At 37.7% G+C, this 18,037-nt stretch overlaps 1 protein-coding gene across 2 annotated transcripts; it reads right to left on the bottom strand.

The window, feature by feature from the left end:
• Nucleotides 1-6,202: 6,202 nt before the first annotated feature.
• On the bottom strand, nt 6,203-17,651 carry FKBP14 (FKBP prolyl isomerase 14). 2 transcript variants are annotated; one of them, XM_079931007.1, is made up of 4 exons: nt 17,324-17,651; nt 14,390-14,541; nt 11,453-11,580; nt 6,203-8,650 (listed from the first exon to the last, which is right to left on the bottom strand). In XM_079931007.1, exons 1-4 carry the CDS (start codon nt 17,518-17,520, stop codon nt 8,492-8,494), a joined length of 636 nt encoding a protein of 211 aa, XP_079787133.1. In that variant the 5' UTR covers nt 17,521-17,651; the 3' UTR covers nt 6,203-8,491. The 2 variants fall into 2 exon arrangements, with proteins under 2 accessions (XP_079787133.1, XP_079787134.1); XM_079931008.1 differs by lacking the exon at nt 6,203-8,650 and adding an exon at nt 9,754-11,165.
• Between the last annotated feature and the right edge of the window lie 386 nt (nt 17,652-18,037).

The following is an 18,037-nucleotide window of genomic DNA, read 5'->3' on the forward strand; positions in this document are numbered from 1 at the left end:
ATAGAGATATTTTCCACTTAGTACTTCTTTTAGTGTGTAATTATAGCAGGAGGAAAAGGATCTGTCATTGGGCAACTCTCATGGGGATGAATGACAGACAATATTATGTGAATGAGACACTTATGTATGGGCAAGAAAGCCTCTGTAATTGCCTTGTATGTAATCTTATGAGAACCAAAGAAGGGAGCTGACAGGAAACCATGGGAAAATGAGAAGGAAAAGCACTAGTCAAGATTAGTCAGCCATCTGCCTTAATCCTATGACAACCATGTTTAAGAGGTTAGTTTTCTGAATTTGGTTACCATGGTAACAAACCTTTAAAATGCCCTTAAAACAATTTACAGAATTATTGTGCATGTTGAGTATAGGCAACACTGAGAGACTGTAAGTATTCAGATCTATTTAAAAATTATTTTTAAAATTTAAATGATCAATCAAGTCCTTTAGGTATGTACTTTAGACAACCATAAACTGTATTTTAGCAAAAAGGTGTAAAATCCTACTCATATAATTAGGTGATGGGTTTATCAGTTCAGTTATTCAAATGTGTCGTTTCAATGAGTGGCTCCTATTTAATTTTAAATAACAGTTCATGAATATTCTGGACCTGGTTTCAGAAACAAATTATCATATATGCTTTACATTCATTGCTGCACCTCTAGGAATCATTCATGCGTTTAGCCAACTGTACAGATAATTTAAAGGACAATTGCTAAAACTTCATCTTGTGATCATCAAAGGGCAGACTAGAAGATTCTCTGATCAGACTTAGCAGTTTCAACCCAATTCTTTCTTGCTGATATGTTTTCCTAGTTTACATGTGTAGAAAAGGTTCACCTTATGCTATGTACGGTTTTAAAATAGGGCTTGCTTTTAATATTCTAGTGACACCTGAGGCCACCTTTTAATAGATGAAAGCTTATTTTGAATTGTAAATGTTGAGCTTTTTATGTTGACAATTTTAACACCACTGCTCACTTGAGTTAATATATGACTTTATCAGAAGTTACTATTAGTCGTTTTCCAATTCTTCAGAAAAAACAAGGTCTGGTCTAAATTGCTGTAGGAATTTTAGGTTCAGTTAAAGGAAGACTTCCTTCATGCTATAAGTGATTATAAAATGATTTCACCTATTGAGAGAATGTGTGAAGTTTCTGACTCTAGAGAAAGAGTATTTTGTTTTGGGTGCTCTTCTGTGTTCTATAAAAGACCAAAAAACTGGCATTATTTTGTTTCTTGTTGGATTAATTTCAGAGAATTGAGAATAATCTAGACATAGAGAGATATTTTAGTTTTTAAATTCTTGATTATTCTTTACCCTCCTTTCCACCGACTTTCTACCTTAATCATAAACCAAGTCCTAGGTTTTTACTATTCTTAATAAATCTCTTATACCATTGGTTCTAGCTCTTACATTTGCAAAGGATTTGACTTTTTTGCATATGTAGAGTGATTTATTCCTTAGAGCTGGAATCTGCGTGTGGTTCTACTTGAATTTCAAAAAGCACTTCTCATATATATTTTTAATTTATTTTTGGCTGCACTGGGTCTTCGTTGCTGCACGCAGGCTTTCTCTAGTTGTGGCGAGCGGGGGCTACTCCTCAATGTGGTGCGCGGGCTTCTCATTGCGGTGGCTTCCCTTGTTGCGGAGCACAGGCTCTAGGCGCGTGGGCTTCAGTAGTTGCAGCGCCTGGGCTCAGTAGTTGCGGCACACAGGCCCTAGGGGTCGTGGGCTTCAGTAGTTGTGGCTCTCGAGCTCTAGAGCGCAGGCTCAGTAGTTGTGGCACAAGGGCCTAGTTGTTCCGCGGCATGTGGGATCCTCCTGGACCAGGGATTGAAACCATGTCCCCTGCATTGGCAGGCGGATTCTTAACCACTGCGCCACCAGGGAAGTCCCACACTTTTCATATTTTTTGAAACAAAAATTAAAAGCAGAGATTATTTTACCATGATATGAATTTATCAGATCATTGATTTTTCTTTACCCTGAATATAAAGAAAGGATTGAGCTTTAAAAATTTTTAGAACATTTCCAGAATAGCCAAATACATAGAGAATGTAGACTGGTAGCTTAGGGGATGCGGGGAAAGTGGGCAGTAACTGCCAATGGGTATGGGGGTTTCTTTTGGGGATGATGAAAATGTTCTAAAATTGTGGTAATGTATGCATAACTCTGTGAATGTCCTAAGATTTATTGAACTGTAAAAAAAAATCAGTGTACTACAAATTAATTCTTATAAAAAATGAAATAAAATACCCCACGTCAAAAAAAATTTTTTTGAAAACCAAACAACATTGCCCAGTTCAGGGGAGATAGGTGAGTGATAAAGAGTTAATAGTTTTAAAGAATTATTGCCATAGTAGTAAAATGTTTGAAAAAAATTCCAGGGCGTAGAGTTGATTTACTGTTCAGTCTTAATGTGAGAATCAATTAACTTTAGTAGGCTGTTTTTAATTTTCTTTAAAGACTATGATTCGAAACAGAAAACCTGGGCTTCCCTGGTGGCGCAGTGGTTGAGGGTCCGCCTGCCGATGCAGGGGACACGGGTTCGTGCCCCGGTCCGGGAAGATCCCACATGCCCCAGAGCGGCTGGGCCCGTGAGCCATGGCCACTGAGCCTGCACATCCGGAGCCTGCGCTCCACAGCGGGAGAGACCACAACAGTGAGAGGCCCGCGTACCGCAAAAAAAGAACAAAAACAAAAACAGAAAACCTGGAATACTACTGTACGTGGCATGACATTTTGTAAAAGATTATATATTATAAAATGTAGCCAAAATAGTGCAAGGAAAAACTTGGAGAGAACAATTCTGCTGGGAGGAAATCTGGCCATTCAAATGAGAATTTCATTGCAAGATCCTCTTTAAGTTCTTCCCTATTTTCCCACAAGTAAAATGCTGTCTCTTATTTTAGGGCAAATCTCCCGTACTTGTACTACTCCTCTTCTTGGTTATTCTACACAATTATAATTACCCATTTTATTAAATTTAGCTATTAACTTAAGAACCAACTTTTAAAAATCTAGGATGTCTCAAAGAGAACATATACTGCACGAAACAGCTGCACAACAATTCCAGGAGACGTGATCACAAGGGCAAAGAACCAACAATACATGGTTGAATGTTATAATGTCCTACTCTCCTACCCAGAGGTAAAAATTAAACTCAGAGTTATATTAACACAAAATGCACTCCGACAGAGTAAGTCCAACAAATGAATGAGAAAATGCTATAAGAAATTGGAACTAAGCCCCAAAGGATCTCCCTACCCTTCCTTCATTCTTTATAATAATGAAAACTATCCCTCAATACCTCAATTTACATTGTGCATGGAATTGTTTTTACTGTAACTGTTTACCGAAGAGGAAATTATCTTTATCCTACTGCCGCCTGGAATTCTAAATTAATAAAAGGACTTGTAAATTCCCAGAAATCCCCAAGTGGAATATAATTTACCTGTTATTAGGGACCAAGGGAACAGCATTCACTTTACTCTGGATTTTTAAAATAAGACCTTAGCTAACATCTCATGTCATTTGCTTTTAGATCATAAAATAAAATGGACGGAGTCTAGCTCACAGGCACTTAGATTGGCTTTGTAAATTATTGGCTGACTCATACTCACTAAAGGCATCCATTTTATGCCAGAGGCTTTATTAGCAGTCCAGGGACACAAAGAACTGGTAAACAAAGGAATCCACAGACACCATGCTGCGTGTTGCAGATCTCTGGGAATCTTCCAACAGTTTTTATCCTTTCCCTAAAAATAATCTGTGCATATCAAAAGGAGCCACTTAACCCCTTGGCAACCCTCAAGCTAAAGGGGTAAAAAAAAAAAAGATTATTGTTGGTTTTACGTGGAGAACTACTAGGAAATTTTACCTAAATTATAAGTGAAACACAGAAAATTGAGCAAAGTAGAGGATGACAGACCCCAAATTGACAAAAAGGAAGTTTGACTTCTTCCACAGTAAAGAAGTTTCCAGAGAGAGGAAATCATGTACTAGAGAGAGCATTTCAATGGCTATGTTTGGTACAAAACTATATACACACACACACACACACACACACACACATACTATATACATACACATACTTTATACATACAGTTTATAGTTTATATACAGTATATAGTTTGCCCTATATATATATATATATATATACACATATATACATCTCTATATTTTTAAGAGAATAGTTTCATTTTTTCTAAATCTCAACTGTATATTCTTCTAAAGGGGTGGGTTGTAGATAATTCTGAAAAAATAATATAGAAGAATAATTGGGGGAAAGTCTGGAGCTCTTTTCTCGTTTCTCATAGAGAAGATGTTCACAAAATAGATTTACTGACCATCTAACTTTCTGCTGTAAGAATTCATAGTCATAAAAAATTTCTAACCCTGGGGAAAATGGTTTCTACACACAACTTATCCTTTAACTGTATATTCATTTTTAGGCACAATTAGTTGTCCCAATGCCCAATGTTTTCCAGAATGCAGAAAAGAATATTCGTAGAAGAGAAAAACATAGGAGACTGTATATTCAAGGGCAGAGAATTAGTGAAGTTAATTGTCTCTCAAATTAAGGTTTTTAGACCACCTGCATCGGTATCATCTATCAAGTGGGTTAAAATGCAGATTCATGAGCCCAATCCACAAATTAATCAGAATTTCTGGGGAAAGGGTTAGGAATCTGCAGTTTTAACACATATCCCACATGATTGTAGTGTACACAAAATTTGAATCACTACTACATTTCTGTAGCCTTTAGGAACCAAAGCATGCCTCTCACTGTATTTGAAGAAGACTGAGCTATGAATCCAATGTTTGTTAAGGTCTCTTTCTCCTATTAGTCTGGAGCAAGGAGAGGGAGGTTGCAGAGGCAAAGCTGAAAGCAGAGGCAAAATAATATTTTAAAGAGAGAAAAGAATTTACCTTCACATAAAGACTCCAAACCCATATGAAAGAATGTATGGGTTTCATTGTACTAAAAGGGAATATGCAAATCCTACTAAAAAGAATGCTATAGATATTAAGAAATAGAAGTACTATAATTTTAATGTTTTCAAATGGGCATATTAATTTATATTCATGATGGACATTTTAGATTTCAATTCAAACTAAAGTGGGTAAGAAACAAAACCAAAACAAAACAAAACTCTTACGCCCAAGTGTTTTGCATCTCTGGAAAATAAGTCCCTTGTTATTTTTTCCCAGAGTTATTATTATAATGACAATTTGCTTTTGTTTTTTAATTGAAGTATAGATTTAGAATATTGTGTTAGTTTCAGGTGTACAGCTAAGTGATTTAGTTATATATTTTTTCTGATTCTTTATTTTTCATTATAGGGTTATTACAAGATAGTGAATATAGTTCCCTATGCTATACAGTAAATCCTTGTTTATCTGTTTTGTATGTAGTGGTGTGTATCTGTTAATCCCATACTCCTAATTTATCCCTCCCTGCCTTCCCCTTTGGTAACCACAAGTTTGTTTTCTATGTCTGTGAGGCTGTTTCTGTTTTGTATGTAGATTCATCCTTATTATTTTTAGATTCCACTTATAAATGATATCATATAATATTTGTCTTTCTCTGTCTCAGTATGATAATCTCTAGGTTCATTCAGACAATTTGCTTTTTTAACAAGAGGTGAGAACATGTTATTTTTTCCCATAACATTTCACCAAGTTCCTTCTTCTCTTGTAGTTTCCAAACAACACTGGGAAATCACCCATATCCTCAATTCAGTGGAGAGACAGCATACTGATATCTAAATAGCATTACAGGTGTAAGCAATATCGTATATCAAATAAGATAAGAGGTACAAATTCATTTCCACAAGGAAAGATTCAAATGGCTAGTCACCCATCTGAATCAGAAATCATTGTTTCCTGTTATTTTTATGGCAACCCAGAAGTTCACTTAATTACATAAGGTATTTTATAGCACTAATTTACTCAGTAGGCATTAATCGTCATAATGTCCACCTGTGACACACAATAAACTCCTAAACCAAAACAATAATAATTACCACCCAAACAAAGCAAAACACCACATACACCTCTCCACTACCAAAAAATTCACCATTAACTATTGCCCTCAATGTTCAAGGTTTGATGCTTATTTCAAAACAATTTAAACCACACCACAGCTTTCCTTACACATATATCTAAACAGAGTGAATAACCAGAGACACATTCAAAATGTCACCATACCCCTGTCCTCTCATTACCTGTCCATTTTCCTCACTTAATTTCAACATAAAACCTAGAGTAACAGTTAAGAAAATCAATAAAGCTGCTGAGGAAATTGAGGCTTGAAGAATTTTTCACAAAACCAATTCTTTCCCAAATAAACTTTATTTTGAAAAGAATACCACAACAGAGTTGTGTAAATTTAAATATGACACATCTTAGCAGTATTACTGAGTCAAATTATATACAAGTGAAGTCACAGTTCATGTCTGATTATTCTTACGAATGAAAAGGTGCAGACATGCAGCTAAACTAAAAAGGCAGGTAACATAAAAACAACCATAACCTATTTATATATTGTCATTTCATACTTGTGTCTAACTATTTAGGGGGGAATTGATCCAAATTCACACAAGATAAAGAAACATGCTACCTGAATAACCAAAATTCTTTTTACTTTACTTGCTCTACCACAGATAGCATCATCAGTAATGTTTATACAAAATAGCACCCCAGGACAAGCTACTTTCTTTCTCCCAATAATACAGACCAAAGCTTTCTGTATTGTGGCTTATAACACCTTCAGGTTGAGGAAAACAGCAGTGACAACTGAAGACTTTTCTAAATATAGGTGATTTCATCAGACAAAGGTGTTATTTATGTTCTTCTCAAGAACTTTATGTTTTAGTGACGAAAATGTCAATATATAATTGGTGAAAGTAGTCTATATATGATGTAGTAATTGTTCATAAGTATTAAAAAAAAAAAAAAAAAACCTAGAGGTAAACAGGAATGAAAGGACTAAGACACACACCTGGACCCTCTCACCCCTAGGTTTTTTGAGGCAATTCAGTGTTCACCCCAAGATTATTCAATGAAACCAGAGCCATTTCTGGATCATGGGAATTCAAAAGCACCATAAACAGCCAGTTAACTATCTTCAAAGGATAAGGACCCAGACACAAAAAACAGAGTTGACTGCTAGGAGAGCAAACTGAAGAGGGAATTAGGCCCAATGAATTCAAAGAAAAATTTTACTTTTTCAAAAGAAGAGGGCAGTAGAAACATACTTAACTTGGGGACAGAAATCTGATTCTATAAGTTAGTTGTTGACCTTGGGCACAACAGTCAGTCTCTCTTAATGACAATTCCCTCATCTATAAAATAGGTACATTAAGATCTATCCTCTTTTTTCCATAGGCTTCAGACTAATGAGAATCAGACAATGATGCACTTGAGATCACTTTGTAAACTTATAAAGGATTCTTCTTAGCAAATGGAGATTTGGGCACTTTTTTAAAGTATTAAGGAAAAATTCCAATTTAAGATAAAATTATAAAATCATCAACTTTTTGATCCAGGATAGACCTGTATTCAGTAGTAGCTGCTGTGGGTCTGCCTCATTTTTTTGATGAGTCAGAAATAGGAAAATTTTTATTGTATTACTCATCTCTCCTATAAGACAATGTTACTATAGTATAATACATTAGTTATAGACTTTGTTAATTAAAGAACCAGGAAGGGTGATCTTCCAGCCTTAAAAAGTAAACACTGACTCAATACAACTCTTTACCTCCTCTACAATACTTTGACACATTTTATTATGAAGAAATAAACACATAAATAATTTGTTCTATTAATCACAATAGGTCATTCATCACTAGGAACTTAACCTTATGTAGCTTAAATCCCAGGCAGAATATTTCAATGTAAACATATTTATAAATTATGAACTTTACTCATTTCAGCTTTGCACATCTCCTCAGTAAAGCAGTAACTCTTAAATGTAGAGCTCAACAACCATTTTCCCCTTTTCCTCAAGCAGAGACTCAAAGGCACTTACAGACACACTTGTTTCATTACAACATGAAAATAATAAGCCTTGGGCTATTGCAAAAGTCTTTTCAAATATCAGCATCTAACTTGGAGAAAACAGAGGGAAGAAGAAACAGAGGGTGCTGACTTGTGCTATAACCTGATGTTATGTTGGGCGTGCACCCGGTGGCAATATTTTAAAATTACAAGTAAGCAGGTAAAACATAAGGCTTCATATGTAAAAGTGGAAAATGGTCCAGAAGTCTTCTATTCAAAGACAAATCAATTTTTTCTTCCTAATAACCTACCAGAAAGAAATGGGTACTTAGAAGCCCTAAGGGGTTCTTCTAATAATATTCAGAAAAATGTATAAAAATAAAAACCAAAGCATGAACAGAACATAGTTAACAAATAAGACTTTCTTTCAAGATGGTTACCCTCTCTTTTAAGGATGGATGCTATATAAAATGGGCAGCCGTGTGTCTATAATTCATCATGTTTATATGTAAATTCTCTGGCAGATATAAATCCATCTTTGTCTTCATCTTCTTTATCAAAAATATCCTCCACCAAAACATCATGATGACTTTCGTTCACCACTGCACCATGCTTTTCAAACTCCTTCTTTAAATACACTTTAACCTACAAAATAATGGGTCACATTAATAATTCTAATTCATAGGACACCCACATCGAGCCAATCAGTATCACAGACTGGACGGGTAGTGCATTTAGTTATATACAACAACTACTAAACAACTACCTTATGATATATTTCTAATGATAGTAAAAGAATTATAAGGAATTTTTCCCCTTAAAAGCTGTTGCTATAGTGCTACAGTAGAGACACAAAATATTGCTCAGAGGCAAAGATATGGCTTATATCATGGGAAAAACACACAGTGAAAGCATATTACGTGTTCTTAATCCGAGTCTAAATAAAGCCAAGCATTTGAAAGACTGCTATCTTTCAATCCACCAAATTATCCAGACCTTGTTTTCTAAGAAGGGTCAGAATTCCAGATATTTCTCTTAAAATCAGATTAAATGATGGCCTTTTTAAATTTTAAGTAGGCGTCTGGGAATAGTACCTGCTGTGGACTGGCTGTAATCACGCCAAATCCAGCCTGATGAGTATGTAAGACTAAAAGTTTCCATTTTTATACAGATATTTAAATATATAAACAAAATATTGCCCTCAGTTACCTACTAGATTCACCATAATGCAATTTAACCTATATTTTCATTTTGAATCATATCCCTATTATTCCTCTGTTAGATCAGCAGTTTCAAATCTTCTCTCCTCCCCCTACCACCAACATGCAAACATACAGTGTATATTTATTTTTAAGATTAAGGGGATTTAATGCCGTTGTTAAAAAGCGGGGCGGGGGGCGCTTCCCTGGTGGCGCAGTGGTTGAGAGTCCGGCTGCCGATGCAGGGGACACGGGTTCGTGCCCCGGTCTGGGAAGATCCCACATGCCGCAGAGCGGCTAGGCCCGTGAGCCATGGCCACTGAGCCTGCGCGTCCGGAGTCTGTGCTCCGCAGCGGGAGAGGCCACAACAGTGAGAGGCCCACGTACCGCAGAAAAAAAAAAAAAAAAAAAAAAAAAAAAGGGGGGGGGCAGTAATAATGAAACTCTATGGACTAATGTAGAGCATGTCTCCAGGGTATATTGTGTGAATAAAGTGAGATGTCAAACAGTATGTATAGTATGCTACTTCTTGTGTAAGCAAGGGGGAAATAAGAATATATATTCATGCTTGCTAGTATTTGCATAAAGAAACACTGGAAGGGTTTGTTAGAAACTAGTAAAACTGGATATGAAGGGGGAGGTCACATGGTAGAAGAGGATGTGGGTGGGAGAATGACTTCTTAATAAATCTTTTTATATTGAATTGATTTTTTTTTTTTTTTTTTTTTTGGGTACGCGGGCCTCTCACTGTTGTGGCCTCTCCTGTTGCGGAGCACAGGCTCCGAACGCGCAGACTCAGCGGCCATGGCTCATGGGCCCAACCGCTGCACGGCATGTGGGATCTTCCCGGACCGGGGCACGAACCTGTGTCCCCTGCATCGGCAGGCGGACTCTCAACCACTGCGCCACCAGGGAAGCCCTGAATTGATTTTTTTGAACCATGTGAATGTTTTTTATTCAAGATTTTTTTAATGAAAGGGAATTCAAATTTATCTTGGATAGAAAAAAGTCCATGACTGATAACACTCTGAGGTGTTATGAATTTAGTAGCTGTGGATCAGGACCCTGCGGTTTATAACAACATGTCTTAACACTTAATCGTTGGGGCTTCCCTGGTGGCGCACTGGATAAGAATTCGCCTGCCAGTGCAGGGGACACGGGTTTGATCCCCAGTCTGGCAAGATCCCACATGCTGCAGAGCAACTAAGCCCGTGCACCACAACTACTGAGCCTGCGCTCTAGAGCTCACGAGCCACAACTACTGAAGCCCACATGCCTAGAGCCCGTGCTCCACAACAAGAGAAGCCACTGCAATGAGAAGCCCATGCACTGCAACGAAGAGTAGCCCGCCCCCCTTGCTGCAACTAGAGAAAGCCCGCGCGCAGCAACAAAGACCCAACACAGCCAAAAATAAATAAATAAATAAATTTATATTTAAAAAAAAAGACAATCATTTCCTGGCCATTAGAATGAAATTGATGAAAGCATAAAAAGGGACTTGATTTCTGATCAGCCAGGCCAGAATGGAGAATACGGGTAGACAAAAAACATAGGGCTAGATATCTACCTCCACTTCTTTCCCCACAGAAGCCAGACTAAGACAGGTATGTGTAGCAACGGCTGCAAACACCTAAATAAATTACAGAGAGAAGTCTTCTTCCTTTCTCCTTACTCAACACCAGGACCCTGTGCGGGCTAGGAAAGGTCTCCTACTGTGGAAAATCCAGACTGGGGTCTCCTAACCTGAGCAAAACTGAGCATGTGATCGGCTTGCTGATGCTAACTGCTAGAAAATCACTATGCAACTCATTTAACAGCCAGTCTAAAGTTGTAAACAGAAACTGTCCACGTGAGATATTTTGCAGGACATCTATGTTTCTTATATCGTAGCTCCAAAACGGGAATTGTCTTGGCAAAATAGATCTTCAAAAACTCAGGGCGAGAGCAACATACACTGAACCCTAAGCATTAAGGAGAAAAAAAGCAAAAGAATGAAAAGTCTCAATATATTTCTCTCCAAAACAATGATTTCCTATGAAAAAAAGTCAATTTTCAAAGCATCAGTGTTTAAGAAAACTTATAAATAACTTTACACAAATAATAAATTTTATTTTAAAATATATTTCTTAAAAAGTGAGCTAAAAGAAAGGAAGGGAGGGAGGGAGGAAGGGAGGAAAAAAGGAAGAGGGGGGAGAGAGAGAAGGAAAGAGAGAAAGGAAGAAAGGAAGAAAGAAAAAGGAAAGATCACCTCATCTTTAGAGAGTTTCCAGTCATCATTAAGATCCATTTCTTGGAATGATTCATGGGACCTTGGTCCATTTCGAATCTCTAGGAGATCGATGTTGAATATCAGTGTACTCTCTGGGGGAATTTTACCTGACATGAAGAGAGAGAGGGGTTAAGTTTTATTAAATAGATTCCAAAGTTTTGATGATAGAAAACTTGTGGTACTGAACAAAATACTGTTTTAATTGAATTAAATAAAGAGCCTTTCTAAGATTGTCCCATATATAGAAATTACTTATAGTTTATTCAAACAAAATAAATAAGCAACAATCCAAACTATTAGATCAAAAACAATGTGTTTTTGGCTTTGCAATTAAAAATTGTTTTGCACACACACACAGATATGCCTCATGGTCTGAGTATTAAATTTCAAATATAATTAAGAGGTTACATATTATATGTCAAGAATGACTTAATGGGCTTTAGATAATTCAGAGTTAATTATAGTACAAATGATTTACTAACTTTTGGGTCAAAAAGTCCTGGCCTAGAAATACATATAGTACTGCCGTTTCCACCACTGGGAGGCAGTATATAACTGAACGAGCTCTGGTTTCACACTGGGATTGAGGCTCACATCTGCCCCTCTTTAAGCCTCAGTTTTCTCATCTGGAAGCAAATTTAACACATGTTAAGGAAGTTCCATGGGAGGGGAGACATTAAAGCAAATTTCTGAGAAGGGAGATAAAAATTTTTTAAAGTGAAAAGAGCTTTGTTAAAGCCCCAGGGACCTTAAAAAAAAGCCAAACCAAAACAAACAAAAAACTTCTGGGAAACATGGACAATTTTTTTTCAATGTGTTTCTTTATAACTATATTTAACATACAGGTCCGGGTAAACATTACAAATATTTCTCAGTGCCCCACCCCCTCATCCCATTAAAGAGCATCTGTAAGCACCAAAAGAACAAAACTTACACTGTGTGCCGAAGCTTACCGTTCCAGATCTAGACAGAGAAGGGCATGCACTAGAGGTCATCGATAAAACTGGTAGCTTTCCAAAAGGAGGCATGCAAACATGGTACTAAAAAACTACAAAATTAGTGTTTAAATACGTATTAGCAGAATTAGTTTCATGGTATTCTGTTTGAAGGAAATGACTCAGATTCAGATCTCTACTTGTTATAAAATAAAATCAAGTCAAATAGAGTATGTAGAAAGAGAAATGGACTAATACTATATACATAAATATTAAAGGTGAGACAAAGATACAGGAAAGTGAAAGAAATGTTTAAACATCAGAGAAACATTTTCTAGATACTTGACTTCTCTAAAAGGATCATTATTAAAATAAGAATTGAATTTTGTTAGTAAATCCTATTCTATGCATAAGATTTACATACCAAGATCCATTTAGAATATGTAATACTTCACATATGACACCTATTTTCTTCCCAGTACACTGGGGCTAGGAAATCATAATCCCCACCTTGTAAATGGTTAAGCTTGGACTTCAGGATGCTGTGAAGTCTGTGTTTCTACTACGTCAGAGTGGTTTTCTGTCTAGTTCTGATAACTTCTTAAAATTTTTTTTCTTTCTCATTATATAATATGTGCCCATTGTAGGGAATGTGGAAGAGACAGAACCAGAAATAAAAATAACTCCCAGAACCACTGTCCATTATTAACATTCTTATTTATTTCCTTGTGATTCACTTTGTATGTGTATATATTTTTTCCTAATACTTACTATCATAATATATATATCTTCATTTTCTACCTTTATAAATATAACATTATATCACACAGATTTTAGATGTAATTTTTAAAATCTTTAAAATGCCATTTAAAAATAACTGGGCCATATTTTATCTAGATACACCCTTTTCATTATACACTTAAGATGGTTCCATTCTTTTTGCTATTAGAAATAACAAGTGATGGACATCCTTGTTTATGAACCTTTCTCCCAATACCAGACTATTCCCTTAGGTAAGATTCTAATAAAGGAATTACAGGATACATGCATGTAAACATCTTCAGGCTTCTTGTAAATAGCCCTTTGGAAAACTGCATGGGTTCCCACCTAAACAACAGGTGTTATTGGCTGCCCTAGAACAGTTGGCACAAAGGCTCCCTGGACCAACTAGCCCACTTGCTTCTGCTTTATTAAACTCATTTCATGTCACTCCATTATTCATTTAAATAAATTATCAAAAACTTTATAAAACAACTTTAAAACAAAGATGAAAATTAACTCCCATAAGAGCTCTGTCGTGGGAGACTTCATTTGTGAGTCACACACAGCCCACATCTAAAACTGCATTTAGTGCCTTAATAATCTATATTTCAAATGTTTGACTCATCAAAACAATTACGTTGAGTAGTCTTTCTTTTTGCATTGTGAAGACAAATTGGTAAGTTTCAACTGGGGAGGATAAAAAAGTCTTAGAGATGGATAGTGGTGACGCTGGCACAACAATGTGAATGTTTAATGCCACTGAACTGTACACTTAAAAATGGTTAAAATGGTAAACATCATGTTATGGAAATAATACCACCATTAAAAAAAAACCACCAGGGGCTTCCCTGGCGGTCTAGTAGTTAAGACTCTGTGCTTCCACTGCAGAGGGCATGGGTTCGATCCCTGGTTGGGGAACTAAGATCCCACATGTCAGGTGGTGTGGCCCCAAACAAACAAACAAAACCCGCCATATTGGTGAGCAATATTAATAATAGAGTTGCGATTACAGAACGATTTTCCTTATTAGCTCAGTTGACCATTTACCTATTATGGCCTTAATTGGCCAACTCAAATGCTAATCAAGACAATTATATTTTCCTAAGATATCCAAGTCCTCTATTTACTTCTAGAAAAAAATACATAGTAGTTAGTAACTTCTATCCCTAATCCAGAGAAGAATTCTAATGCTGTAGTAAAAGTGTAGAATTGTTATTACCTTTTCCTTCTTTGCCATAGCCCAAGGCAGGAGGAATGATGAGCTTTCTCTTCTCTCCTACACACATTCCCTTCAAGCCCTGGTCCCAACCTTTGAGAGCCTCCAGGATGCCCAGGGTAAACCAAATAGGCTGACCATTGTTATGTTTGTGACTACAGTAGAAAGAAAACACATTAGAACTCCTTAGTAACTTTATCATTACTTTTTTATTGCTGTGGTGTAACATTGCCACCCATGACTGATTAATTTTATTAGTTTGGAAATTAATGAAAATAGCACACATGCACATGTCAAATTCTATAGTAATTCACTTCACTTCCCACCTTTCTTGATGCAAATTTCACATAGCTGAAATTGCTAGAGCTGGCAGAGGGAATAATAATAAAAACTCTCAGCATTTACTGTATACAGGTATTATCCTAAATGCTTTGCTTCTTTTAAGTCTAACAATGATAATATGAGATAAGTACCATTATTACCCCATTGTACAGAGGAGTGTGCCAGTATCTGGCCCAACTCCAAAGTTCAAAGTCTTAATCACAAAATGATGCTGTCCCAGGAAACCACTAGGATGCAGAAAAGGGATAAAATAATGGAAAATGGATGAGTTTGGGAAGGAGAATGAGAAGCTAAGAATTTACTGCCAATGCTCACGGGTCCATGCCCACATGCACAGTGGAGTCAGGAGCGCAGTGTCTTATATCCTGCCTATAACCTTTCCTGATGTCTAGCCTGCTGATGGCTCTGATACATGCAAGAGGCTGCTCTTCAACCCTGAATTCCCACTCAGACCCTGGCCTAGTTCTCTCCCCAGGCGTTTATTGTGGGGCTATGCAAGGAAGTCTGGAGAAGTGGCCCCTCAAGGACTGGGGAAGAAGGAAATGGTCAAGATATCCTGGCTTATGAGTTGGAGAGAGGCCAGCCTAAGAAAACCAACCTGCTGAGCTACTGGAGGGGCTTGTGGGCTGAGTAGTGTCTGAGCCCCAGTTAGCTCCCTCTTAGTGCAATAAGGAAAGTGTCCCATTCAAGGATATCTTGTAGTTGAGAAACGGAAGTCACTCTACTAGGCTTCACAGGTACCATGGTTACTAAATCTAGGTAAAGGCCATCACTTCTTTTCCTTAATTTCCCCCACGATCAAAGTAGCAAAATGGCAACCATAGAAAATAGGGGAAGGCTAGAAAAGAATAAAGAAAGAAGAAAGAATCTACCACCCAGCACTGCCTACAGTTTTGGCACGTTTCTTGTCGTGGTAAAGGACTTAGGCTATTTACCACGTAGGCTACGGGTCTCGAAATAATGAACATGCTTTATAAACTGATCATTTGATGGTACTTCTTTATAATACTGAGAGTTAGCAGGTCTGGGCCATTTACATGGAGGCTGCATGACAATATTCCCCTCTTCAGGTACTAGAACTTTAGTAGCAAAGTGCTAAATAATGTCAAGCGGTCACCACCAGGGTCCACACAGGCTTTTGGTTCTGAGACCTGAAAGAAAGCAGGCTGGGTCTAAAAAAGATCAGACTAAAAATAAAAAATGTAATTGGAAGTTTCAAATGCAAATCATAATATTGTTTACTGTCCACTGTGGCACCGGCCTTGTTGATAAAAAAAGATAGGGCTGTTGAGAATTCTATGGCATGCCCTCATCTTGGAACTTTTTGCAAAGGCTAACGGAGTTCAGAGAAGAGTGCCACTGACTTCAGAACCTCATGACAGACCAGATCGGAATGCCCAGTGAAGGTAGTTTATCAGAAAACGAGGTCTAGGAAGGGCCATGAAGCTTCACTGCTTTAGTTCACGACATTCCCCCTACCTGGGATGTCCTCCCGTCCTCATTCTCCACCAAGAAACCTCCACCCATCTTTCAAGGCCCATCTCAATTATGATCTCTGGGAAGTCGTTCTCTTTCCCCATCTCTCAGGGCATGATTATGTCCAGAGTCCATTATGCTTTGTGAGCACTTTGAACATTCTGTACTTTACATCATGAGTTGTCTTCCTCCCTGCTGTAGACAGTGTTCTTCTAGAGGAGAAGAACCCACTCTTAGTCATCTTTGCATCCCCAGGGCCTGACGCATTAAGGATTTGATTGATGAATAGATGAATGAATGGATGAGGATGGAGAGAAGCCAGATTTTAAAATCTCCCTAGTGACAAACAAAGGGCCTAACATAAAGAAATGTTCAGTAAATACTTTTGGAATGGAATTGGAGAATCAATGCCTAATTGGAAATCATTACACTTGTAAAAGTTTTCCATGTTGCAATTTCTTTCTTTATAAAACAGAAATAGTGATAGTGTAACCACCTGAAAATCCTTCACTGTAGGTATTGAATTAATCTTCCATAACCACACCCACACCCATCAATGAAGTCTTTGAATTTCTAGAAAGAAACAAATAATGAAACAAATCGTGGTCCTGTGCCTTGACCAAAGTGGCACCTATCAGAAAGTTAGGTCAATGGACTAGCATTAACATAACCTACAACAAGCAAATAAATGATTGTATATTCTGCTCATGAAGTTGCTATGAAAAGTTTAAGTAAATTTCACCTACACCAAAATAAAAATGGAATTGAGTTAGTTTCCCTCAGGAACAAAGTTTGAGAAATGAGAATTCCTTTAAGGCTTTTCTACTTATTACCTAATTATACACCTAGATATTTCTACAGCATTTCAGAAATTCTAGTTCTAATTTTTATAATTAAAAAAATTACTGCTTTATCCTGACCACATGTTTCCGATAAGACCTTCAAAGTCCCTGTTATATAAGATTGGCTTTAAACAATTTCCTTTCCCCAAACTAAGAAATTAGATATTTCAGTTTTTTTCAAGAGGGATAAAGCTGGTACACGCCACTGTTCCTGCCCAAGAGCTGGCATATGTGGGTGGGTTCTTTACTATTTTACCTGCAGGGTATAATTACTCACGTGGAGTGAAATAAGGAGCCGTCCTTTTCTAAGTAGCCTTCATAGTGGACCAACATCAAATCCCCTCCTTTGGTCTTGCGATGGCAGATAAACGGCTTCTGGAGCACTTCAATCTTCACTTCTGGTTCAGGGATCAGAGCCCCACTCAAAGAAGTGACTAAAAGCGTCAGGACCGCGTTCCACAAGAAAAGCCTCATGTTACCAGGGCGGGAAAAAAGTTGCTACAAAAACACAAAAAGGGCCCCCCGACCTCATAGAGTTAAGGATGTAGTTGAAGACTTAAAGACAACAGCCTCTGGCAAGTTCATGACTCCCCCTTCCTAGCAGACGTGGCACATTCACCACCGACAACTTTCCCACGCACTGCGAACTCATCGCTAAAGAGTTAAACCCAAACCCGGCCCTTGACTGGCTCTTACAACACTGCCCCCTGGAAAGCGCGAGCTCCCGTTGGCTTGCGGTGCTGTCCCTCAGGAGCCTCTCAAGCCAATGACTCTACAACAATGTAATTTACCACCCGGCCGAGCAGGGCGGTAGCGCAGAGGCGAACCACCCGGTGAGGTCCTGGAACCCGGAGGATTACAGAATTCCACAACCTCGGACTTTGAGAGAGGGGTGGAACGCGGAGCTAACCGGAAACTTCGACAGATTCACAGCTGTAAAGAACCCGGCCAGGGTGTGAAGTCCAAGGTCTCAGGAAAGACTCGTTTACCC

The sequence above is a fragment of the Stenella coeruleoalba genome, assembly GCF_951394435.1.
Source record: "Stenella coeruleoalba genome assembly, chromosome: 9".
NCBI lineage: Eukaryota > Metazoa > Chordata > Mammalia > Artiodactyla > Delphinidae > Stenella > Stenella coeruleoalba.